Below are 25,854 nucleotides of genomic sequence, written 5' to 3'. Positions count from 1 at the left end.
ATTTGTTTGCAAGGACCACAATGGAAACTACTGGTTCACCAGTAATTGTGTAATCCTATATAAAGACTTTTATTATTATTATTATTATTTCATGACTGAATACGTAACGTGTTGTGTGACGCTGTGTTAATAAGTTACCCGAGGAATCCGTTATAAGGAATAGTACGGGGAACAAAATGTGGTTAGCCTGCAGAGCAGCCGTTGCCTCGCTCTATTTTTCGTGCGGTCTAACTTTCACCCAAACAAACTCCACTAGAACGCCTGCTCTGCAGGCTAAATGTGGTCGATTGAAAACAATAAATATTTCGCAATATGAACATTTTACTCTAAGATTAATAACACTTTCTTACTCCTTGTGTGTACGTTGTGGTTTTTGACGACTTCTGCCGTTTTGTCATAGCATTAAAATTTAATTTAATGTCCACAAATATTGTTGGCATTTTCTCTTCTCAGCTCTGTGGTATCGTACACCATTTTTAATTCTTGCAACTGACACTGCATAAAAGTTTAACTAAAAAAAATCTAAAATAAATATAAAATTCTTTTTTTATACATTCCTTAAAAAAAAAACTTTTCCTAAAAACTCGACATTTCATTGTAATCATGAGGTCCATGATCATTAGAGAGGTTGGACACAAGCTAATTCCGAGGTTAATCTTTAAACCGACCATGATCGTGCCACGGACTTCGGTTAATGCCTTATTTTGAGTAAAAACACTTTATAAGGTCATCTCGCTATCTAAGAATGATCACAATTCTCTTGTCTTGTACGCGGCGTCATGACACCGACGAAATGTCGAGTTCTTTTTTTTTTTTTTTTTTTTTCCTTCGAGTTTACGAAGTCAATATCTGTGGGCATCTCTTTCGTTTACCTGAAAAAGTAATCACATAAAACCGGTGAGTATCAAGATAATTACGCCTGATTCTCAGACAGTTCTAAATTACTTGTTTGACTACCCTCCTCTCCTTAAGAAGTTTGTGGGATGCAACTTAGAATTCGTATCAAACTTTTGGTTAGGATTTTGGCTGGACAATAAGATTCAGATCAGGAAAACAACAAAGCCAGAAGAATAACATAGAGGACAAAGATACCATATAGCTTCTAAGATTTAGATCGAATCAGACTGTCCATGAAATTATTAAGAAATAAAGGAACTACCAGTAACTAACATTCTTCAATTTGGCCTCCAAGACCTTTTCCTTTTTTTGCATGGGAGCTCGTCACCATCATCTTCCGAATCTTTTAAAAGCAGAGTAAAATTAGTGGAATCGATACCTGTCACATCCATAGAAAAATTAATCATTATTATGAGGCTGAATCACACAGCCGTAGTGGAGCATGTCAAACAAACTTAAATCAACTATTTAAGGAAAAACAGTAAAATAGATCCAAGGTCCTGCCTGCAAGTAAAACTGCAGTTCTACTGACTTGGTTGCAGTGTTATGAAAAATTGTTGACCTCATTTATCCATGGGAGAAATAGTGATAGGACAGAATGGAGAACAGTTTTGAATGGTCTGAGCAGAGCGCGCAAGGCTGATTTGAAATTACAAGTACGAATGCCCTTAAAAGGTATGACAAACAGTCATATCACCAATTAATTACTTGGACTATTCAATCAATGATGACATTTTTGCATGAGAGCTCGTCACCATCATCTTCCGAATATTTTAAAAGCAATGTAAAATTAGTGGAATCGATATGCCTGTCGCATCCATAGAAAAATTAATCATTATTATGAGGCTGAATCACACAGCCGTAGTGGAGCATGTCAAACAAAATTAAATCTGTAACAATAACAATAGCGGCTCTGTTTTCCTTACTTTCTAAATAGGACTGTTACACTGATCGTCAAATAGTTAAGGAAAACATTTTTTTTTCCTTGCCAGTTCATGTTTGATTCCTTTTTTGAATCCAGAAACTGTTATTCAATATGTTTTCTTTAATTTGTTAGCATTGACAAAGTAGTTAAATTCTTATTAGCTAGTGGCATTTGCCTCTTAATTTTCTTAGGGTGTTTCACTGTCCAATTTGACCGATCACACGCTGCTTGTCAGTGGAAAGGTCAAATTTTACAGGACGGTCCTGCAACAAACAGGCGGAAGAATTTTCCCTTAGGAAGAGTTAAACTACCTGCTACCTCTGAGAAACTGACCATAAATTTGTTTTCAAATTTACCTTCAAGCTGATTTATATGATCACTTTCGTCCAAGTCAGTTGACCTTTGCGACACCTGTGGATGAATAAAACAATAACATAAAATAACTCAGTATGTACTAAAACAGTGAATAGCGATGAAGGCGTGCTCTGATTGGCCACTGAAACTCCGAATATCCTTTGCTATTAACCTCCGAGCTACGCGCGCGGGATGTGCGCCCGAAAATATTGTAATAGTTGCAGGACTAAATTCCGTCCACTTGGGTCAGGTTGCACCTTGCTCACTTCCCAAATTCAGCGGCTCTTTTGGGGATACATCGCTAATTCAAACGATATATTGCTGTCTCTTTGAAGGAAAAAAAATTTTCTCCATGATGTACAATTCGCACCTATTTTGATACTTCAGTTTAACAAAACAATTGTTGCTTTTGTGCTTGATAGATACGAAATTAAGTACAACAAACTCAAATACGACGCGCACCCAAGGAATAATTCCTAACCATTCACCTCCAAGCAGCTTGCGTGGGAATTGTGCCCGAAACAATTGTAATCGCTGCAGGAATATTTGAGTTATATGATCTTTTTATGCAATATTATCTCACTGTTTTAAAAGTCTGTATACGAACCAAGTGGCCCATCTGACCGGCGATTATCTCCGGTTTCCTTAGCATGAAGCGACATGGAGTATTTCTACTCCCCCCCCCCCCCCTGGATGGATGCTAGTCCATCGCATCTCACTGTTTTAGTGTATACTAAACCAACTATTCACTTCAACGTTGTTGGCTAGCGGTTGATATTTACCTTGCCGCTCGAGGTTCGTTAAAGATCCACCACTAGCCACCTCCGCTTTGGTGAACAGTTCTTAAATATTCATCGTCCACTGGCAACCACAACTAATACAATCTGATTTAATGTTTCTAACAAAACAACTTAAAGCAATTAATGTACGCCACTTTGAAGAATTAATGCATCTTCCTCAGAGTTTCATATCTCATAAAGCTACGCATTGGTCAGTTATCAAATTATAACGAAGCACCGTGTTTTGTGACTATACCTCATCATGGGACTCTGATGACTGAGACGACGTTAGCTCCTCATCACATAGCTCATCACCAGATTGTCCTTCCTCGTGACTTTGAACGTTATCAGGCTGGTCATTATATTCTGAAATTGAAAGTGGTTTCAATTAAACCATACAATTCTTCTATTAAACACTGTCTAAAAGTATCGAGAAACCAGACGAAATAATGACAGACATCTGCAGCAGAAAAGTGCTACATGCAAAACATTGACATTATTCTTACATCGTGATGAATGTGAAAGAGCTACGGACAGAGATAGTTTAATCAAACTGTTTAATATGTCAAATTTATTGCCGATGATTTTTACATTACTCCTACCTGTTCCTCCTTCACTATCTTTTAATTTTTTTTTTTTTTGGGGGGGGGGGGGGGGGCATTGGATAATGGTATTTGAACTGTGAAGTTTAAGATTATTTGATAAATTCTACCTCTGTAATAATATTAACACACTCTGAGGTTTAATTAAAGCTATCTTTGTCAACATGCTCATTGATATGATTTAAATTCAAAATCCGCGCAACAAGAGAACAGAATTCCTTTTCTGTATTAAACGAAAGATATGAAATTCCTACTAAGATATACAGGCTATTCTGCACCTGGCCCATCAATAACTGAGAAACCACCATTGACTATTAATTACTATCGCATACAATGTTTTGAATACCTTCCACAGTCGTTTTCAAGGTTTCCTCTGCATTCTTCAGACGGGTAATAACATCTTCATCAATCTCTTGTAAGCTACCTGCACACGCCTCGATTTCTTGTGGAATTGGACTTGTTGGGCCCAATAATATTTCTAACTCGGAGCTACTATCCTCTCCCTGTGTTTCTGTTACTATAAACCAAAAACAGAAAAAGGAATGCAAAGAAAGCTTCTTGTCAAAATATGACCATTTGTTGAGCATTACTTACAATGCTTAGAAGCAATTTTTTCTCTTAAGTTGCTTAATTTTGCGAGAAAATAATACTCCTCATAGACTGCAATTTAACTTTCAAAACCCATGGTTAAAAAGAAACAAAATTGCAAGCCAAATTAACGGGAAAATTATGCATCAGAAGGGTAGAATTCTAAAGAAAATCGAGACCCAATACGGACTCACCGTAGACGGGCGAGATAGGTATATAATTAATAGAAAAAGGATTGCACAGGGGTAAAATTGGAAATAACTGGTCTGCTGTATAGCTTTGATTTTTTATTTACTCAAAACCAAAAATTGTCTTACCTTCTGCCGTTATCGACTATAAGGCTCTTAATTCATTGGTTAATTCTGAATTTTTCCATAACACATTCACACTGTACCATTTGCTATATTAAATTAATATGATTCTTTACTGTAAAATTACCTTAATTATCAAAGATGTTTAAATACCCACCTAATTCGATCAATTTCCCAAGACTTTCACTTAAAAGTTGTCGAGGAATTTTTCCTCCTTTCTGTGCTTTAGAGTTTTTCGCTCTCTTCTTCAGGTCCTTCACAGTACAAGTATCCTCTGCAGCAAATTGTATTGCTAACTCTGTGGTGGATTTCCCCAGGCCCTTCAAGTATTCTTTCACGTCCTGTAATAGATGTCAACAAAATAACATGATTCTAGTAAACATGGCCGTTGTATCTAGTTAATGATAAAAATTAACCGCCGTATTTAACCGAGGATAGGCTACACCATAGTGAAGGCCGCAACCCAGCCAAACTTTGATTAATTTCAGTGAAAAAAAATAATAATTAGTGAATTGCGATTAGAAAGCGTGTGGCTCGTACTGAGAACCATTAACAAAGAAAAGTTGTACAATTTATAAGGCTAGCTGGCTTAGAACAGAAGGGCCATCATTGGACAAAAAAACACTCTTGAGTTTAGGCGCAAACCTTGAAACACTATTTTGAATTATTTCGATCTTACCGTCGTGAAGCACAAGCCGTGGGAACAGTTAGGGCTGATTGATTTAATTCTGTCAATCATATCATGCTTATGACTACAGGAGGGGGGCATTGGGGCCTCTGGGAAACCGGAGAAAAAAACCTCCAAAACCAAAAAACCCACGAAAAAAGGCAGCAAAACCGAAAACCGCATGCAAACCTGACAAAACCGCTACATTTTCACCTTAAAGGGGTCAAAAAGGAAAAACCGAAAACCGCATCAGAGTTTTAGTGAAAACCGAAAACCGAATGCAAGAACACGTAAAATCCGCAAACCGCTCAGAACATCAAAACCGAAAAACCGAACCTTTTTGGCCCAAAAACCAAAAAACCGATCCAAAAAACAGTCAAAACCGCAAAATCCAAAATCCCAAAGCCCCCCTCCTGTAGCATATCTTTAATCTCCACAGAAAAAAAAAAAGAGAAAACCTGTAGTCACAAATATATTCCGAGGTACATCATTTGGAGAGAGGAAACTAAGAGGTTCGTCATCAAGTGCAAGCAGAAGGAAACTTTGGAAACAAAGATCGTCGGGTTACACGCACATATACCGGTAATAGTTTGAGATGTAAAACAAAACTTTGAGTTACCATTCATATCAATGAGGTGTCAAAACACTTGTACCTGCATTTAAGCCACACCCACTAACTTTTACCATTTTTTCTGGTAAGGCGGAAACATTCATGGCATGATTCCACTTTTTTTTATTCAAATAACCATTTCCTACAAAAATTTTCAGTAACCTTTCCAACGCAGCATAACTTTTAAAATATTGACTTCTACTTTCAAGATCAGTACTGATGTTATTTATGAATTCATTGATACAATTGTGTACTTGCTCTTCTCCAGTCGAGTTTTGAGAAAAATTTTACATTATATTTTCCATTTACCCACACAGATTTACCTGACATCTGAACTCCTTTCAAGAGAACTGACCCACAAGAAGAGAAAATTACCCTATTTAAATGAAAGCAAAACCTGTCTTCCCACCTAGCCCCTTGACAAGAGTTCATTTGCTCCAAAAATTATGCTTATAGTCTACTGTTTACTGTCAACTTGAACCCAATTAAAATGCAACTTTAGCACTATGAAATGTGTGCTAATTGTATTTTTAGTCATCTACAATCATTTACATTTATTGTAGTTTGTATTTGCAAAAAACTTTTTTTTTATTATTATAGTTATAGAGCCAACCTGAGGATCAACATCTGGCCAAAGTTTGATCTTGCTGTTTTTTAAACCAATGGCAGGAACCATCTTCTTCCCACCCTTGTTGACTTGGACACATGGATTAAGCCAAGAAAGGACCTGAAAAAATAAACAAATATAACTATAATATTTTTGAAAATGAAAATGAATTGTTTTTGCCACAGGCCTGGTTCCTAACTAGGATTTATGCAATGGAAAAACATAGCCAAATTTAGTGTACAAAGAGAGAAGCAGTGCAAAATCAAGTTTTTATCTTGTCACACATTTTCGATTTGTAAGCAACCTAACATAGAGGGCTGTGACTTGCACATACTTGTAAAGAATCTCATGAAAAATTAAATCCAATATTTTTGTATACCCACTTTTACTGAGTTCTGACTAATTACACTCACTTGCATGCATTCATTTTTTATTACTCGAAGTTGTGTGTAGTGAGTACAACAAGCTGTGACTGCAAATAGGTCAAAGAAAATGACTTTAAAGGTTCAGCTGAAAATAGACATGCTGGCTGCAAAGTTGTCATTTTTTTATGTTGTAACCCCTTTAGGTGAATATTACATTACCATATAAAATCAGACTGATAAATGAGCACATGATATTCTTAATTGGAAACTAATTGATACTCTGAATAAGAAACTATGCTACCCAAAACTTATGGGCACTTTTTTTTTTCAAGAAAATAATCACTAACCAATTTTCTATCATGGGTACATATTAAAAAACCAATGTAAATGAGTGTTTTGTACTCTATAATACCCATACAGCATACATGTACAGCAATGTTTGATAAACTTACATTAGATCCTTTGCAATGGTCCTCCTTTATCTGATCATAAATGCACCGCTGGAGTTTCTTCAGCACTGACAAGAGATTACATTGCAGGTTGACATAGTTTCTGAAAATTGAAACTAGGTCACATTGAATGCCTGATGTTATAAATAACTGCAAAATAAAAATTTAAAAGTGAAGGTAATTAAAATTGTTATACACAAAAATAATAACAAGTAATAACAAGAGTGTTTGCTGCATGGCTGGACCCAATTTTTCTTCTTGCTCAAAAACTGCCTTATTTTTGGCATTTTGTCGTTAACTCCAACTCATTAACTCTACTTTTTCAGCTGATTTTGCCTAAAATTAAGTATATATTTTGTTAAAAGAAAAAAAAGAAACTTAACATGACATACTCAGTGTGAAATGTCTTTTAATGGGAATTTTTAATTTTTTCTTAAAGAACTAAGTCCATGTCATCAATTTAGCCTCAGCCAAGCAGGGAGCCACACAAATACAAACAATAGTATGGACAATTGATTTGTTTATGCAACATTTTTGGTCCAACATCATAACAACTTATTACTAAAACATTTAAAAATTCTCATCTTTGGCACATTCCTCAATTCTGTTGACTTCACCTTATTGATTTGATTCTGGTTGTTTGCATTCAAAGGCCTTTATCCTAAACATCTCTCAGAATTAAAAAAATAAATAGCTGCACCTGGCCAAGCACAGTCTCCTCTCGCAGCTGTTCTTTGTTTCGGGATCCCTATCTTCCTCCCCACAAATGGCTGCTCATGTTGACCAAACATTCCATTCCCTTTGTTTCCTTCAACCAATGAGCGTTGAGCAGATGTTTGGGACCCACCAATCAGGAAGGGATTCCTGTGTCTGTGGGGAGGGAGACACAGGGATCCTGAGACAAAGAACGGCTGCAAGGGGAGACTAGGCCAAGAAAAATTATAACAAAAAAAAGCAATATACAAGAATGGTGGGTCTTGAAACAAATATGTTGACACTTATGTCTTTGAATTATCCTTTCCTGCTCAATGATTAGTTTTCAAAATTAAACAAAGTATACATGCAGCTCTCAAGATGACATATAAATTATGCAGAAGACCATAAAATTATTATCCAGTAGGGTTAGACTGGAGGCAGAGGCAAATTAGCCATTGAACTTTGATCAGGTCTTACCAAAGCCTGTGTCAGGATAATTTTGGCCAGCGCCTTCACCCAACGAGCTTGGCTCACAACATCGACAGTACCACGTAAAACCACTGTAAGCAATTCCCCAATGTCTTTATCTACATCTTTTTCAGTACAGTCTTTGAACAGTTTAACATGCCTGACTGCCCACAAAGTGAGCAGTCCCTGATTCAAAGTAAAAAAATCAACAATAAAAAGAAATTAGCAAAATGTTAGCAACTTGTACAAAAACTGCAATAGCTCTGCAGTATTTAGAATTCAAACCTTGCATATGGTATTTACCTACAGTAAATAAAAGGATAAGTCTGTATTCTCATGCCTCATTAGATTTTGGTTTGTAATTTATGCTGCTTAACTGTACTTTTTATGCATCAAAGATAAAACCAAAGGCTGCATGGTTTTACTATTTCTTGAGAGTGTCATTAATGGTGTCTGCTTACAATCAAACCCTACATGAGCTGGGAAGAGTTTGAAATTTTCTGGAACACAGCAATATATTTGTGTTCAAGTTCAGCTACTAATTCATTAACCCTCTATTAGACCAACTGAAGTTGTAAAAAATAGTTGACATACAGGAAATTTCAGTTGCCCAAAAAACTAAGTTTCAACTTTACAAGCCACCTCATACATCTCAAGGGCTATAACCTTTCAACAACCAGAGGAAATTCTTAAAAAAAAAAGACTATAGAGCACTACTATAGTATACTATGCAAATGATTACCCCATTTCAACTAACTTATATTTAACAATTATTCACCTCAGGTTTGGTGAATATCATCGAATAATCCCTGAGACAAAGTTGAGGGGATTATTCCACAATATTCACCGAACCTGAGGCAAATAATTGTTTTAGTATGATTTCAGAGCTGAACAACAGAGAAATTTCTACAATCATAACATTTTAGTAACATTTTATTTTAACGTTTTATATAAGCTGTGTGGAGCGGTTTATATAGTGTCATATAAGGAACTGCTCCACCAATCAGATTGCTGGAAACTCTTTGCTCAGCTCTGAAATTATACTAATATAAATTAGTGGAGTGCTAAATGTATTTGGAAATTGAGAGAGAGGATCAAAACGTGACAAATGCTACAACAAACAGTTTAAATACCTTGTTGTTTTTCATAAAAGCCATAAAGTCTTCCAACAACTTTTCTTTTTCCTTACAGAATCCACTACCTGAAGTTTGGAAGGGGAATCTTATAACCCTTCCACTGAGTCTAGAAAAAATGATAAATTTCAATATAAAACACAAGATTCACACATCATATAATAACTATTATTATAATAATAGTAAGAAGATATTGTACTTAGGATTCACCATAAAAGTTGATATACCATAATTATATCTAATTATGGTCCCAAGATCATGTTAGTAATTCTCCCCATTGTCTGCCATGCAATTCATATGATGTTAGCATGGAGTATTTAGTATTAGATCAACTGATCTTGGTTCAGTCATGGGAGTTAAAGGTCCCTGCAACTCAAAAGCCCCACTTCCCCCAATAACAACCACTTTGACAATCATATAACAACCCCCCCCTCCTCCCTGTGTAACAATGCCTCTGTTCTAACTTGTCTGAGTATAGATTTAAAAACATTCTGGCAGTTATAAACTGAAATTTCTAAGAAGTCTTTACAATGGTTGTGCTTATAAAAAGTATCACTTGTTATGAGTAGCATATGCTAAAAATATTGAAATTACAAACAAAATAATGCCTATGTATGATGCACAATCCTCACAGTAGATAGCGCTATTTATGCAATAGCGACAATCAGACCTGAAAAAAATCAGGCCTGTATGGGACTCAAACCACTGACCTCTGCGATACTAGTGCAGCACTCTACCAATTGAGCTAAGAAGCCAACTGGGAGCAGGACATTAAGTTGATTCGTAATAAACCCGTGAAAGTGATAAATGAGATACAGAGAATATATGAAGTTCATATATTTTGAACTGCGGTATTAGATACGTATGATGCACGATCCTCGCAGTAGATAGCGCTATTTATACAATGGCGAAAATCAGACCTGAAAAAAATCAGGCCTGTACGGTCGATAGCGCTAGATAAATCAGGCCTGTGCGGTAGATAGCGCTATTTATGCAATAGCGCTATTGCATAAATAGCGCTATTGCATAAATAGCGCTATCTGCTGCGAGGATCGTGCATCATACGTATCTAATACCGCAGTTCAAAATATATGAACTTCATATATTCATGGTATCTCATTTATCACTTTCACGGGTTTATTACGAATCAACTTAACGGCCTGCTCCCAGTTGGCTTGTTAGCTCAATTGGTAGAGCGCTGCACTAGTATCGCAGAGGTCAGTGGTTCGAGTCCCATACAGGCCTGATTTTTTTCAGGTCTGATTTTTGCTATTGCATAAATAGCGCTATCTACTGTGAGGATCGTGCATCATACGTATCTAATACCGCAGTTCAAAATATATGAACTTCATATATTCATTGTATCTCAAAATAACGCCTGTATACAAAAAAGCAAAACAGAGTGATGTGATAAAAATTATGTTACAGCTCAAAAAGCAACAAATTCCCTGCCAAGGGTCTCTGAATGATCATTGTTAAGGCCAGAACAGAGTCCCAAAGCACATAGGATGGAGGTCCTAAAGCCATATATTAAGCCATAATTATATTAAGCCATACATTAATTAAACCAAACTTTAACAGTAACATTACAGTGGCTGCCTTGATCCACATTAGATGGAGTATAAGTATATCTATCTCTGTTAACTACATTGTAATATTAATATTACAATGTAATATATTAATTAATAATGTAATAATTAATATTAACTACATTGTAATAGCTCACCTCTCACCCTCCACCTGATTAGAAGCAAGGAGCACACTGCCATGTGGGAAAAGTTTTCCCTGTGTTAAAGAGCCTTGTGAAAGTCCCCCTTGTACTTGAAGAAGGAACTCGTTCAACCGGCCAGAAAAATGGCCATCATCTAACAAGACCACTAAACTTGTCTTAGACAGTTCTTCCAACATTAACTTTCTGTTCAAAAAAAAAAGGAAAATTGTAGAGTGAGTTAATTAAGAACCATAACTCAAGAAAATTAAATAAAATTTATTGCAAAGTATTAAACACTGTACATAAGAAGTTATTTCGTCACTCTGTGCAATATTTTAAGGAGCTAACAAGAAAAGATTCCTCCTGGCAAGCCATGAACAAAATGAAGTTCTACAGGAAATGAATGTAAATTTCCTAATAATGTAAAGGAACATAATTATGCACATGACTGTATTTGACTTATCAAAGATGGCAAGCCTATCAGGTCATGACCATGTCTTTGTTAGACTGTAACACACAGGGTGTCCTGCTAGAACCTATCAACAACTTTTGAGCATAATCAGCTGAAAATCAACAATTTAACATTAAAGTAACTAGGGGTACCATACAAACTGGCAAACAAGCTCAAAAAACTAGCAGGAATGAAAAAATACTGATTGATGAATATCAGAGTAAGATCAAACATAACATTAGTCTAAGTCAGAAGATCTGGATGTCCATAATTACATACAGCTAAAATAATCATGGATCAAGATTTAAGGTATTCTCTGTTTTCAATATAAGCGAGTTTTTAAGTGGCTGTTAATGTTTGATGAAGCATTTACCAATATGCCAAGCAACTTTCTTATGACTTATCCACTTGTAATTAGATTTCTTTTAAATTCTTTCTTTTTTCCAAAATTTGAGTTGTAAAGCTTAGGGTGCAGCTCATTTTTGAGCATGGCTTATATGCCAGAGTTTATAAAAATCAAGTTCTCTCAGGCTTACGTTGATGTACCACTATTTTGTTGATCACCAAGTGACATGAACAGAGGATTTTTTTTCCCTATAATTCCTTGTCCATACGCTATTAGTTTCAAAGTTGTAGTTTTGCCAATACTACGTGCTGGACTGTACACGAGGCCAATGTTGGCTGCATCACCTGTTTATACATAAAAGAATGTTCAAAGGACCTAAGAGTTAATTGTCTACAGGAACAGCTCATTATATAAATGGCCATCACAACAACTTAATGTAAGACGGCCCCAACGGTCGATGTAAGAACGAAAGATCCAAGGGAAGATTTACAAGTTTATTACACAGCAAATAAATGCAACGGTACAAAAAAAACGGGAACGAGTGACACTAAACAATAAATAAGAAAACAAAGCTCCAATGAGCTAATGTTGTAACAAGATTAAAATGGATTAGGAGAAAGTAATTAACACTAAAGGATAACCTACAGACAGAAATAATTCAGTAAAAGAAAGGAAACAAACAAAGTACTTGAAAACAGGAAATTGTGCGACAGAAACTATCATATAATAGTGATTGCTACACAAGGCATGAATTCAACAAAGACTACGAGCTAGGCTTAATATTACAACTTAAGCTAATACAGTATAAAACAGTGAAAGGGGAAAATGGAATTACTAGCGTAATGAACCCATAATTTCGTACTGAAAACACAGCAATCATAGCAACAATGAATTGGAAGCAGGTAAGCAAAATATTACAGCTGCTAATACGAAAACAATCGCAGTTCATATATAGCAGAGAAATTACACGCTGTGTGACAAAGGTCAGAGTAAACAAATAAAATACAGTAGTAAGACAAAAGGAATATGTGGCTAAACTAAGCAAATTCCAACCCGAAAATCACTACAAAAATACAAATGGAAACAACTACAGGCTAAGCTTAGGGCTCAAACAAACATGAAATACTGAAACAAACCAAAAGCTAGTATAGCTCGGAATCCGCTTTAAGGGCACTCTCAGGAAGGCAACAAATCAATTGAACTTACCGAGCAAATGGTTGTAACTTATAGTAAAATACAGGAAAAGGTAAAAATAACTTAAAACCAAATCTGGGTTAGGAGCGGTCAACGAAACAGGAATTACATAAGGGAAATCGGTGTTTACTCTTACACAACAGGACAAGGGCACTAAAGGAATAATACAATTAACACATTACTAATACAATTAACACATTACTAACACAATTAACACATTACTAAAATTACTGACAGATCACAAAAAATTCCAGAAAATAAAATAAACAGAACAAACATGTGTTAAGTAGAAAATAAGCCTAAGTGACTCTGTCACATTAATACATGCCAGTCACATTAATTTTTTATAAATTAATTTTATCTTTCTCAATATTTTTAATCTAACCTGCTATTTCTATTATAAAATTTTATTATTTTATTATAGAATTCTATTATTTATTATCAGTTTTTTGTAATGTTGTATAATCTAGTTATAGGGCCACATGTAATTATCGATATATTTATTTATTTATCAGTTTTTTGTAATGTTGTATAATCTAGTTAGAGGGCCACATGTTTGTCAGCTATGCAGCTTTTAACTGTCTCCCTCTATAAATAAAGTCCTTACTTACTTACTTACTTACTTACTTACTTACACAGCTACATGTAGCTGGTCATGCAAAACTACATGTAACTCATGGTTGAGCCTGAAAGCATAGACCAAGCTTTCATAAATGGCTGCTGTATAAATATTCTTTTGTTTAAATTTACATTATCCCTACTGGCCTCGCTTGAGATAATGTATTCTTTAGAATTTTGTACTGGAGAACGAGGCCAGTAGGGCTAATTTAAATTTAAACAAAAGAATATTAATCCAGCAGCCATTTATGAAAGTGGTCTATAAGGTTAACTTCGAATCAGCCCAGTCAACTGGTTACCAATAACAGATCTAATACCTTGAAAAAAAAGAGCCTCATTTTATGTAGCTTTGCGGCGACCAAAAATCTAAATTATCAAGTTCAAGGGCGTATCGCTCCAAAACGCGGTTAACGAGGTGTTTGGGACTATTTTACTGATCGAAATGACAAACCAAAGTTGACTGTTTGCACGAATCTTTATTCTTGAAAGGCAATTGACCACGAACCACAATCAACAACAAATATAACAATTATTCTCACAGTCAATCAATCTATCGAACAATCGATCATAAACTGAAACAACAATACAACGAAGTTCTATCAATCTAATGAAAAGCCGCGGAATACATGATCAAAGAAATGAGTGTCAAATACTGGGCTCTAACGTCTATGACGAGATTAACAATACAAGTAAAACAGTTTCGAAACAAATTAAAAGAATTTGGTGGCTAATAAACAGCCCATTGTTCTATCTAAATGATGGGCGTTCACTGACTCACAAATTGGCACAAATTTGGCCTTTAAATCTTAAATCCATAGAGATCTTTGCAATATTTGTTTGTATATTGTCGCCCAACACTGAAAAGACTGGAAAGGAAAAAACAAAGTTACAAAGGTACTCACATATCAGTCCCGCTTGTGCCAGAGGTTGAGAAAACAAAAGGGCGAAAGTTTACCAAGACTATTCAAAACTTACAAACTGATTAAAGGGACTCTAAACTTGCCTTTTATATGCGCATGGTGACGCTGAAAGGTCCAATTACAAAACCAATAGAAATACAGAAAAACAGATAAGCATTGTAACTATGTGGCTATCTAAGATCATTCTGAAATTAGTGAACTAATCAATAATCAATCAAACAATGAGCCTTCTGGCTAATTTCCTTAACATTTTAAATTCAGTAGAAAACTAACTCAATCACCTTAATCAGTCATGAGAACTCATGAATATAAGTGGGAGAGTGGGGAATTAAGTTGGGCCTGTCTGTTAATTAGGATGTTCACCTGATTTCTGTTGATAACTTCAGCTATACACATTGTATATTGTTGATTGGCTATCTCATCTGGTTGTCATAATTAGCATAAATTATGATAGGTAATGAGAGACCACAAGGTGGAAATAAACATGGCAGTTGTGTTCTAGAATCCTAGTGCTCCTTGTTTGCCGCTTAATTACTACTCTTTCTCTTTAGTCAACTCTACAAATCAACATGGTGGCAGCTGCGGGATTGTAAAGTTCAATCATGGCAACTGGGAATTTTCATCTACCACCCCTACTCAACATAAATTCTGGAAATATCTCAGAAAACTTCAAACAATGGCGACGACAAGTCGAAGTATATTTAGCCGCTTCTGGAGCAACAGCAAAGGAAAAACAAATCCAAACCGCAATCATCTTGAATTGTGCTGGAAATGATCTCCTCGAAGCATACAATAATATAGAAGGAAATAAAGATGACCCCAGAAAAGTCTTCGAAGCACTCGAGAAATACTGCAACCCATGAGACAACGAGGTGATGGAATCACATCAGTTCTGGAACATCGAGTATCAAGAGCCCTTCGACAAATTCTTCACTGAGCTACAAACAAGAATCACCGCATGCAACTTTCTTGAAAAGGATAGGATGCTGAGAGACAAAATTGTCTTCACAGTGACTGGAAAACTACAAGAGCTTCTATTGAGAGAAGACAACCTCACACTCTACACAACCCTGAAAATATGCAGAGCTTTTGAGCAATCAAATAAACAAGTAAAAGAGCTTAAAAACAACATCGGAAGCACCTCACATTCAACTCCATCTAATCTGAACAAAGTCTCCTAGAAATCCAACCCAAAACAGCAAGACAGGAGAACCAGATCGAACAAGAGCAGCATGTCAAAGGCAGGTACCGGTAATGACAATTTACAGTTTGATTGTAAATATTGTGGATACAAACATGAACGAAAACGAGAAAAATGCCCAGCCTGGGGTAAGACATGCGATAATTGCAAAGGCCTGAACCATTTCAAATCCAAATGTTTGAAGAAAGTACATGCTGTTCTGTCTCAATCGGATGATCATAATGACCCTAATAATGACTTTGATGACAAATGGCTTTTCACCATTAATGATGACGAAACTGGAGTCATTGTAAATCCCTCTGTCAATGATCATATTGTGAAATTCCAAATGGATAGTGCTGCTGACGTAAATACAATTTGCCAAAAACATGTCGAAAGGCAGCAAGTATCTGCAACAAACATTTGTCTCAACATGTGGAACAAGACCAATCTCAAACCTCTGGGTGAAACTTCTTTAACTACCATTAATCCAAGTGACAACACTCAACATGAAGTCAAATTCATTGCAGTTCCTAACGGCTTTACTAATCTTCTTGGCCTGAATACTATACAGGAACTTGGTTTTATAACCATCAACTGCAATGCCTTCATTTCAAAGGTGTCTACTCCTCCACTGGGCGACCTGGGATTGGCATCCCCGAGGGTCGATGAGTCCGTACCCCCCAAAGTACTCCCATGTCGTAAAGTACCATTAGCCATTGAAAATTATGTCAAACAGGAACTGGATCGGCTGGTAAGCAAAGGCGTATTGGAACCAGTTACTGAACCGACTGAATGGGTCAGTCACATGGCTTCCACATGACTACTTAAATGGGCAGGCCTTTCTGTGTCACTTAACATTCAAGTTGCACTATAATAATGCCACAATTGGAACAGGCAAAATGAAAATCTACTGTGTCATAAAGTATAAACACTGATTGTGTTCAAGTCAGTCTCTTGAACAAGAAAAGCCATATTATGAAAAGCAATCAGTTTGTTACCGCATGCCATCTAAGTTGTAAGAGATCTTATTTTAAAACAAAAGAAATTTACCATACATTATATAGAGTGATTTGCTTTTGCTAAAGGGTTGGGAGTTAAATATGTAACAACATGGAAATTTCACATTAACATCTGTCTGCATGGCCAGAAAAAAGTCGATGACCAAGCGACTACTGTGTCCTCACTTCTGGCCAGAAATGAGACTGAAATTGAAATGAAAATGAAATGAAATGAAATGATTTCTGGCCAGAAATGAGACTGGCCAGAAATGCCATTTCAGTAGACCAAGTGAATGTGCTCTGATTTGTTCTTTTCAGCCCTGAATAAGCTTTCAAACCGTACAATGTACACTAATTTTGCAGGTACTTTTTGTGAACGTGTACCAATTGTTCAAATATGTCCATTTGGTTTTGCATGGGAGGCAAAAGATCAAGAGAGAATTAGGGAAAATCATACAATTGGGGGGCATTTATATTGACAACCAATGACTGACTTACAATTCTCTTGTTCATTGTCTTCACTACTAACAAGTCTCCACAGCACAAAAGCCACGGCAGCCAAAAAAGAGTCTTCATTTTCTTCAAAGAATGAGCGAGGCAAAGAAAGAAAGCTGAAGTTTTCAAATCAAGAAACAAAGCAAAAAAGAGGGAATCAGATTAAAAAAATACATTTCACTGAGCACTTATTATGTCATGGATTATTCTATACAAAGAATAAGGCAGGATGTCCAGCGGCATGGTTGCCCAAAAAAATAGGAAAATAGGAATTTCAGGATTGAGAAAATAGGAAAAATAGGAAACTTTGCACTAAAAAATAGGAGAAAAATAGGAAAATCAATAGTACTTTCGTCAACAAAGGTAGCCTCCCCACACGCCAGCTGCTATCCCCGATTCACCACTTTAGTCGATCAACAGCAGTGAACATAAATAGGACAAAACGAGTTTTTTGGTTTGAATTTTTAATCTTCCTGATATCCCTCACTGAGATAAATCTATCAAAAAATCTGTACAACATAACTTTATTTACTTTGATTTCCCTAATTTTAAAGTAACAACTGAACTGCTTCACCTTCACTTTTGTTCAGAAACAAAGTTGGCTTTTCATTATGTTTATAACTTCAACATTAATCCAGCAGATGATTGCTAACACAAGAACATTTTAGTCTTTACTGAGCTGGCAGAGCACCTGCGTAGAGGTGTAAAATGACAGTTTACATTTACTTTGACTTTCTTTTCTTTAATGGTACAGCAGAAACATCCGCTGGTAGAGCTTTCTCCAGCAACTTCTGATTGTTTATGTTAACCTCCTTTTGCTTCTCCCTTACTGCTTCAAGCTTCCTCTTTGCCTTTGCCTGATTCGATTTGGCCGTTTCAATCATGAGACATGCAACTTTTGCACCTTGTGAATCAACCTTGGAACCTGAAGATAGAGCAGCCTGCAACTTACATGTGCCCTCTGACAGTAGCTCATTAGCCGTTTGCATTTCATCCATTGCCTCCTGCTCCTTCTTGTCTAGCCTCTCTCCTTTATCTCTCAACGATCTTGTCTCTTTTCTTAACTTCTCCTGGTCTCTTTTCCTTCGTTCTTCCTCTTCAGCTTTCAATTTCTCATCCACCTCCTTTCTCTTCTTCTCGGCTTCTTCTTCATCCAGCCGCTGTCTATGATGCATGTGCGCAGATCGCACAGCAGTTAGAAGACCATCTGTCAGGGCAAATTTTTCCGGTCTCAGGTTTTCAGGATCATAAAACTTCAAAGCATCTTTCACAGATCTAAGGCCAACAATGGTCCTCTCTCCAAGAAGTGTCCTTTCTTGCGTCACAATGAAGGCATTCACTGACAGACTTCGTTCTGACTCAGCATTTGTTTGCGCAAGAATAAGACCTGATTTTACTACTTTTGGAAGAGCAACATATCGAGGCTCGGTCCCATTAAGAGACTTGAGATTGAATACTTCTTGCCAAAAATGGTCAACGCGTTTCTCTTTGTGTAACTGCTCAACATCTTCATCGACAGCATAAACTCGCCACTCATCTTGAACAATGCTGACATCCAACTGAGGCTGCAATTTTTTAGCCAGTAGTGCAATTGCCTTCACACTACTTGCCTTTTCTCTCTTGACAGGATTGAGACATCCTAATGCTTTTAAGAGAGTGTTCTGAAGAGGGAGATGAGACTGTAGATATGTAAGGGATGTGCTATAAAATGTGCGGATGCCAAGATATACAGACTTTCTACGATCTGGCTTGATTTGGGCTAAAGCCTTCTTGGTCGCCTCTCCAATTGCAATATCAGCATCGAGCAGCTGACTGTTTGCACTGCAGTCAATACTGACTAGATCACTACCAAACTTCTTCTCATACGCATCTTTCTTTAGGAATCTACCCATAAGCTTGCGCAAGAACTCAGACATTTTATCATATAAAAGGTGAACCTGTGGGCAGCTGTTCTGAAAAATGGTGAGGAAATCTTCAAAAACAGGTGAAACATTACCCACAAATTCCAACTGTGCCTTTGTTTTCTTTCCTTCTTCGTCATTTAACATTGCCTATACCCTCTTGTAAGCAACACTCTTAGGAGCTGTTTTGGGATCCTTTCCCAGATCCTTCACAAAGCTGCAGATGCAATCCCACTGCTCCAAAATTCTTCGCACAGAAGGGCCCAGACTAAGCCATCTCACCTCAGTATGCTTTTGGAAATTGTGCATCTCCACACCCATTGCAGATTGTAAAGTGTGATAGTCTTCTCATCTAGCTGCACTGTACTTGAAAAGGGAGTGAATGTCCACACAAAGCTGTTCAATGTCTTTCCCATATTCCTCTAAACCCCTGCCAAAAGCATTATGGACGTTATGAAGAACACAACTTCCTAAGTCAATAAAACCACTAAAGTCTGGGTTGTCATTTTTGATTGCTCCTTCCAACTTTCTAACAATGGTTTTATTGACATTAGGGCCATCTCTTACCAAAGTGCACAGCTTCGTTATTGGAAGGTCATCTTTCAACATTGTTTGGAAGATACGGTTAGCCACCTTTTCACCCTCTGCATGACCAAAAAATAAAGAGGTATAGAAGTTTATCCAGACTTCATTATGAGTCGGGGACCAGTAACGAAAGGTAAGATCCATCTGTTTCTTGACCTGCGTGGTGGAGGTTTCGTCAAAGTGTAAACAAAAAGGCAGTTCTGACTTCTTTACATCATCAACAATTATCTGGTGATAGAAACACAAACACTTATAGTAAGTTACCTTTTTTTATTCATACACCAAATTAAAAGATGAAATACTGACATAAACTTTCATTGATATCAAGAATCACACATAAATATGCACTCATAATTTGCGTATTCAAATTGCACTTTATATAATACCTGTGTGCAGTGAGGGCCCAAGCCTTCCCCAATAACATAGGATGCACGGCTTCTACCCATTGAAAAACTTGAAGCAATCTTGCTGTCAGGAAACATCGCTTTAAATGTGTTGCCAAGATTGTCAACTGAGCGAAAGCTAAAGTTACATGACGCCAACTTTGCTAACCAAATCACCTCTGCTTGCAAGCTGGCATTTTTGTAATTGATAATGGACAGCTGTCCAGACGAACTTCTCCTGTGCTCTGGCAGATCACAACGGTTTGAGATGCCTGCACTTGGTTGACTCTGCAGTACAAACAACTTTCCTTGAGACTCATCCCTTGCAGGTTTAACAGCCTGAACATGCTTTGCTTTCCTCGCATGTTGCAATATCTGCGCTTTTCCAGAGTTGTCACAAAGAAACTCACTATCACAAAACCTACAGTAAGCATGGTAGTCATCTACTCCTTTACGACACCAAGAACTCAATCTTTGACCATTGGAATCGACGGCAGAAAGCCATGCATTGCTAAACTTTGTTCTACCGCCAGGCATTTTCATACACCGTATTCACAAATGGCGGACACGCGGGAAAAAACTGGTGCCTAGTCATGAAAGCGAGGCGGAGGATAAACAAAAATTGCAAATAAAGACTTTCAGAGAACTTGCAGATGTTTAAGCACGGATTCCACCTAAAATAGCTTTGTACGAACTCCGTTTTAAATACAATTACGTGGGATGCCTTCTGCTTTTAATGTTTAGTGGTGATTTGCTGTTCGCAATCAAAAAGGACGCGTATATCTTCAAGGAAACAGGATGATTTTGTAAGTTTGTGAAGCATCAGAAGCTCGACAAGTGGACGATGGCTGGAGAAAAGCGGCAAACATGTTTGCCCAAACTTCACATTGAAACCGAGTACAAAAGCCAGCTCACCGCAATTCGGTGAACAGAAATATAAACAAATCTTGGTGGCAAGAAAAAAAGAAACAAGCGAGAGATATATGGCCTACTCGTTAACGCAAGAGACGTCTGCCGCTGAACAATTCAAGTCTAGCCGATGGAAAAAAGGAAGACAGGAAAGAAGAGGTGACCGAGGTTTCAATGAAGTCATGTTTGATTTTTGTTTGCCAAGACGTAATTCTCTGGTCTTCATCGATGAAGGACATCAATAAGGACATCAATTAGAGCTAATTTTTTAGTATAAATGCAAGAGCGATCGGGTGGAGTACGCTCAAGATTTCAACTTGTTACTTGGCAGCCTCGGTAAGCCGGCCACATAATTTCAGCGAGTAATTTTGCATCTCTTATCTTTGGCTGTCAAGAGTTTTAACTTTATGTTCCATAATATTTTAAAGTTGAAGAATAGATAAATAAATAAAATGATGGTCTTCTTCAAGTTAAACGGATCCAGACTAGAATTTAATTATTCGGAACAGAAGCTTGCCGTGTTCAGTCCTGACACAAACATTGCCCTAAAAGTTTAAATAACTTAGTAAAATGTAAGCTTTATTCCACTTTTTTACCAAGAGCTCTCTGAGATAATGCCCTAGAGGAGACTAGGTAAATAGCAAGCCATAAGATTCACACACTACAGCTTCTAAGTTTGATAAAATTATTTTTAATTATTTCGCAATGACAAAGAATGCATGATCATGAGATTTTTGCTAAGCTGTGCTAACGTACCTCTAACAATTCACCCCAAACGGACGGAATTAATATGATCCAAAGAAAGTTGCAAATAAAGGTATACATATATACATAGATATGTATACAATGACACTGACATGAATGAATAAGCCTCGTGAATGAATCTTTCACCCGCTCTCGACTTGACCTGTTTTGTGTAATGACAGAGGTCCATTCCGTTGACAAGTAGGCCATATATCTGTCGCTTATCTCTCTTTTTCTCGCCACCAATATATGTTTTTATTTCTGTTTCACAGAATTGTAGTGATCTGGCTTTCGTAGAACAAATGTGGCTATTACTTTAACTAATATTAGAACATCAGAGTCAACGTACTATGTGCTTTATGATCTCACTATAAAACACATTCAACTATAATTCCACTTTCAATTTTATTACAAATTTTGGCTTTACTGGCTAAAAAATAGGAAAAATAGGAGGTTCTGGTTAAAAAATAGGAGAAAATAGGAATGGGCCCAAAAAATAGGAAAAAATAGGAACTGGACACCCTGATAAGGGATATTTTTTAAAAATATTTCCAAATTAGTTAAATTCCACAAATAGACTATTCAAAAAAGCAATTCTTTTCAAGCCAGTCAAGTGAACAAGAGCCTTGTAGCAATTTTTTTCAAGACTTTTACTGATCCAAAAGTCTCAAGAACTTAGAGTAATGTAACACAATAGAGTTAAATTAAGGCACAGGAGATGTGTGTCAATTTAACTCCATTCAAACTGAAAAACAAACACACCCCAAAAGCAGCACACTAGCAGAAAACAGATATCAATTTCTGAAAGGAGTTTAGATAACAAAATTAATAGGATATTACATGTCACCCATGCCTCAGAGGTTAAATATAGTACCAAACCAAAAAGTGATGAACTTTAATTCAATGAAGAGGCCACCAGACAAGGCCTGTTCAAACAAAAGCTAATAATAATACATTATCCATTATGATGAATTTCTGACAAAATTATTTACTTTTTCATTGCTTCCTGATGTTCGCTAGGAGATTTAACAAGATGGCTTGCGACATCGATGAAGTAATTCCTCAGACAAAGATTTTTGCTTTTCTTTCCCTCTAAGACATAATCTTGTTCCTCTTCGGGAACAAGTCTTGAGCCTTTGAGATGGACCTGACAAACAAGAAGTTTTAATACTCAGCAAGGATCTCAGGCATATCACATAAATAGACCACACTATTTCATAATTTCAAAACTAAGGTTTCGCAACCAAAAGCAAAAATGCCACCATTAATAATAGACTGATTCAACTTCACCATCCATCAATCTCACCTCATCTGTGAGAACCCAATATCCATTTGACTGATGGCCAATATGATTTATAACTTTAAAAATCTTTTCTGGTCCATCGTAGTAAGCAGTTTTCAAAAATCTTCCAAATTCGCTTACATCCTTTGGAGTACCATTGAGAATAAAAGAACCAGAGCCAAATGCATCCCTGAGGGACTGTATGAATTTTGGTTTCCCATCAAATGCACTTACGGGCAGAAGTATTCTCCTAAAAAGCAAAAACCAAAAGAGACATCAAATGTCAATTCATAATATTACACTAATATTTAAGGTTTTACACTGAGACTTTCTTAATCTCTCAGTTGGTGCAAGGGCTGTGATTGGTCAATTTAGCAGGCTGTATTTCACTGTACAGCCCACTAAATAAAAAAGATTTTTTTGACTTGAAATCTTGCCACACAATTTAATCCAGAGATATAATAAATATGTTATAAATATTTCTTCCTAAATTATAGTCCATACTGTAATAAGCTATGAGAACCTGCCTTTCCTACCAGGACCATGTGCAGTAATTTTTTGAGTGACACTTTACAAGTTGACCTCTACACTACTGACAATAACTCTGAAATCGTAATATGACCTCTCTTAATTCTTTTGGAAAGATCCACTAATTTATGTGTCACCTAGGTGCAATTTCTGAAAAAAATATGATCGCTGGAAATATTCACATGTAAATATCTCCAGAATAAAAACATTAAATTGCAGATAGGATTCCTCACTAAAAAAAAAAAAAACCAGCAATGACTTTCAATGAAAACAACTTTAAAGAAAACATACTTCTTTAAACTGCTTTTAACTCTAGGTCTTTCTGCTTCACATACACATACAAAGAGACATTCAGAGCCTTGGGCACCTTGAACTTCACCAATTATCTTCAGGGTGCAGTCTAGGAAATACTCTGGTGTTCCATCTTTGAGGATCTGAGTGGTTCCCTTATTCATGTGGAATTGATTCCCCTGTATAGATAAAATGTGCAGCCACTAGCAATTAAAAAACAGCTAACAAGTTAATGACTACCAAAAGTAATCACAATAACATTCAGTCTGATACCAAAGACAACAGCACTAAAAATTAAAATCAGAGGAAACCTTTCAGCACATGGATATAATACTCCCATATCAATCATATTCATGATTACAATTTACTTCCTTGAATTTTAAAGGTAGATGAATGGTTTTATTTTTCATTAATAAGTTTGTGGAGTTGTAATAAAAAATGTAATTGAACAGTTGGTTGTAATTGGACACCTGATATTGGTAGTTACACCTGTCCATAAGTCAACTACATGGGTTATATGCCAATAAATTTCATTTTCATATGAATATAACAAACCTTGCAAAAGGACTCCACTCCGATCCTATCAACATTATCAATTTCCAAACAACAACCTTGTGATTACCGATTGGCTTTGATTAGTAGCTAGGAAATTGTGTGAGCAAATTCGTTTTCAAGGAACTAGCTGAGATCAGCTTTGGGCAGCATGAATTAGATTTTTATAAAATGACTTACAAGCCAAAACCAGGATACTTTCTCTAAGGCAAACGAGACGCGACCATATGAGAGTGAGGTTGAACAAATATGCCTCAATAGATTGAACGCAACATATTATGTACGTACTCTATAAAGTGCGGTGAAATTCTTCCATTTGGGACGAAAGTGTGCTTGAACTTTCGCCCGCAAACACTATTTACTCCGGGAGCTTGATTTTCCGAAGGGTTGAATGGTTATCCACTATAATCCAGTGACAGTTTAGTTCCTTGATCACGGTAAAAACTTGGCGTAAATCGAAAGCACCACTGTTGTATTTCACCCGGAAGTCGATCGTCTATTATCAAAGATAGCATGATCGCCCGTAAAAAGTTCTGCAAACCGTTCGCAGTCACGAGATACAGCTAAATCTTGAAAAAATGCAATTGAGTAAAACATTGAGTAACATGATGCTACCCCTTGAGAAAATAATCCGCGCCTTCGACCATCCATTTGAGCCCGAAAGCGCCATGTTGCCCCATCAAGAACTTTTGCTGGTCTCCCGTTCTTCTCAAATTTTGCGATCCTTGTCAGAAAATGAAAAATTATTCTTTGATATTACTTTACTTCCATGCCGAGCCACAAGACCTCCAACCTGCGGGTGAAACGACCGAACAGCGGTTTATATTTTGATGGAAGGCTCAAGGAAACGACCAACTCGACGATTCCTCGACCGATGTTCGCAAATGACACAGAAATGTGAAAATTCTCTCGTCACGAGGGGAAAGCTCACGGCAAAAGGAGATTTGTTGCGCAGGTGAGAACTGATAGAGCTACTCTCACCTAGATTGCTAAATTGCACTACGTAATATAATAAAAAGTCACACTCACCCGCGCTGCTCCAGTGTGCGCCATTGCCCCGCGCTTTCTTTTCCCAACACGTGTTCACGTGACCGGTCTTCCAGAAATTTCAGTTTCGGTTTGCTTGCATGTTTATTTGGATGGGCGCATATTCTCTTGGTGGGGTTACTATTCAGAATGGCCATTAGATTTCTGTAACAATATGAATTAAAATTTATTCGTTGCGCGCGAAGGAGGCCTTTTGAAGTTTTTATCAGCTTAATAATTGTGATGATCCGACTCCTCTTCCATAACTTTACTTTATATTTCATCA

General features: G+C 36.7%; 1 protein-coding gene and 1 pseudogene across 3 annotated transcripts; both read right to left on the bottom strand.

Annotated features, from left to right (window-relative positions):
• Positions 1-801: 801 nt before the first annotated feature.
• Positions 802-25,613, bottom strand: LOC111347488 (uncharacterized). Of its 2 annotated transcripts, none has more exons than XM_022954732.2 (17): positions 25,572-25,613; positions 23,991-24,169; positions 23,196-23,421; positions 22,882-23,036; positions 17,371-17,483; positions 12,150-12,303; positions 11,178-11,366; positions 9,452-9,560; positions 8,328-8,504; positions 7,158-7,304; positions 6,347-6,460; positions 4,614-4,797; positions 3,904-4,074; positions 3,212-3,321; positions 2,179-2,233; positions 1,171-1,240; positions 802-872 (listed from the first exon to the last, which is right to left on the bottom strand). In XM_022954732.2, exons 1-16 carry the CDS (start codon positions 25,593-25,595, stop codon positions 1,176-1,178), a joined length of 2,172 nt encoding a protein of 723 aa, XP_022810467.1. In that variant the 5' UTR covers positions 25,596-25,613; the 3' UTR covers positions 802-872; positions 1,171-1,175. The 2 variants fall into 2 exon arrangements, with proteins under 2 accessions (XP_022810467.1, XP_022810479.1); XM_022954744.2 differs by lacking the exon at positions 25,572-25,613 and adding an exon at positions 24,831-25,515.
• LOC148729569 (uncharacterized) lies at positions 17,875-22,882 on the bottom strand (annotated as a pseudogene). The gene is made up of 2 exons (XR_016002551.1): positions 20,240-22,882; positions 17,875-20,081 (listed from the first exon to the last, which is right to left on the bottom strand). The product of XR_016002551.1 is annotated as an uncharacterized LOC148729569 (transcript).
• Positions 25,614-25,854: the final 241 nt, after the last annotated feature.

The sequence above is a fragment of the Stylophora pistillata genome, chromosome 6 (assembly GCF_964205215.1).
Source record: "Stylophora pistillata chromosome 6, jaStyPist1.2, whole genome shotgun sequence".
Classification (NCBI taxonomy): Eukaryota; Metazoa; Cnidaria; class Anthozoa; order Scleractinia; family Pocilloporidae; genus Stylophora; species Stylophora pistillata.
This window is presented reverse-complemented; position numbering and strand designations above follow the sequence as displayed.

Excerpts from the sequence above, each read along its gene's own strand:
- LOC111347488 (XM_022954732.2), bottom strand. The coding sequence starts at position 25,595 with ATGGCGCACACTGGAGCAGCGCGG. Across the intron at positions 17,484-22,881 it reads CATCAGGAAGCAATGAAAAA|CTTTCTTTCTTTGCCTCGCT; the intron begins GTAAATAATTTT and ends TGAAAACTTCAG. Across the intron at positions 11,367-12,149 it reads CAAAATAGTGGTACATCAAC|AAAGTTAATGTTGGAAGAAC; the intron begins GTAAGCCTGAGA and ends TTTTTTGAACAG.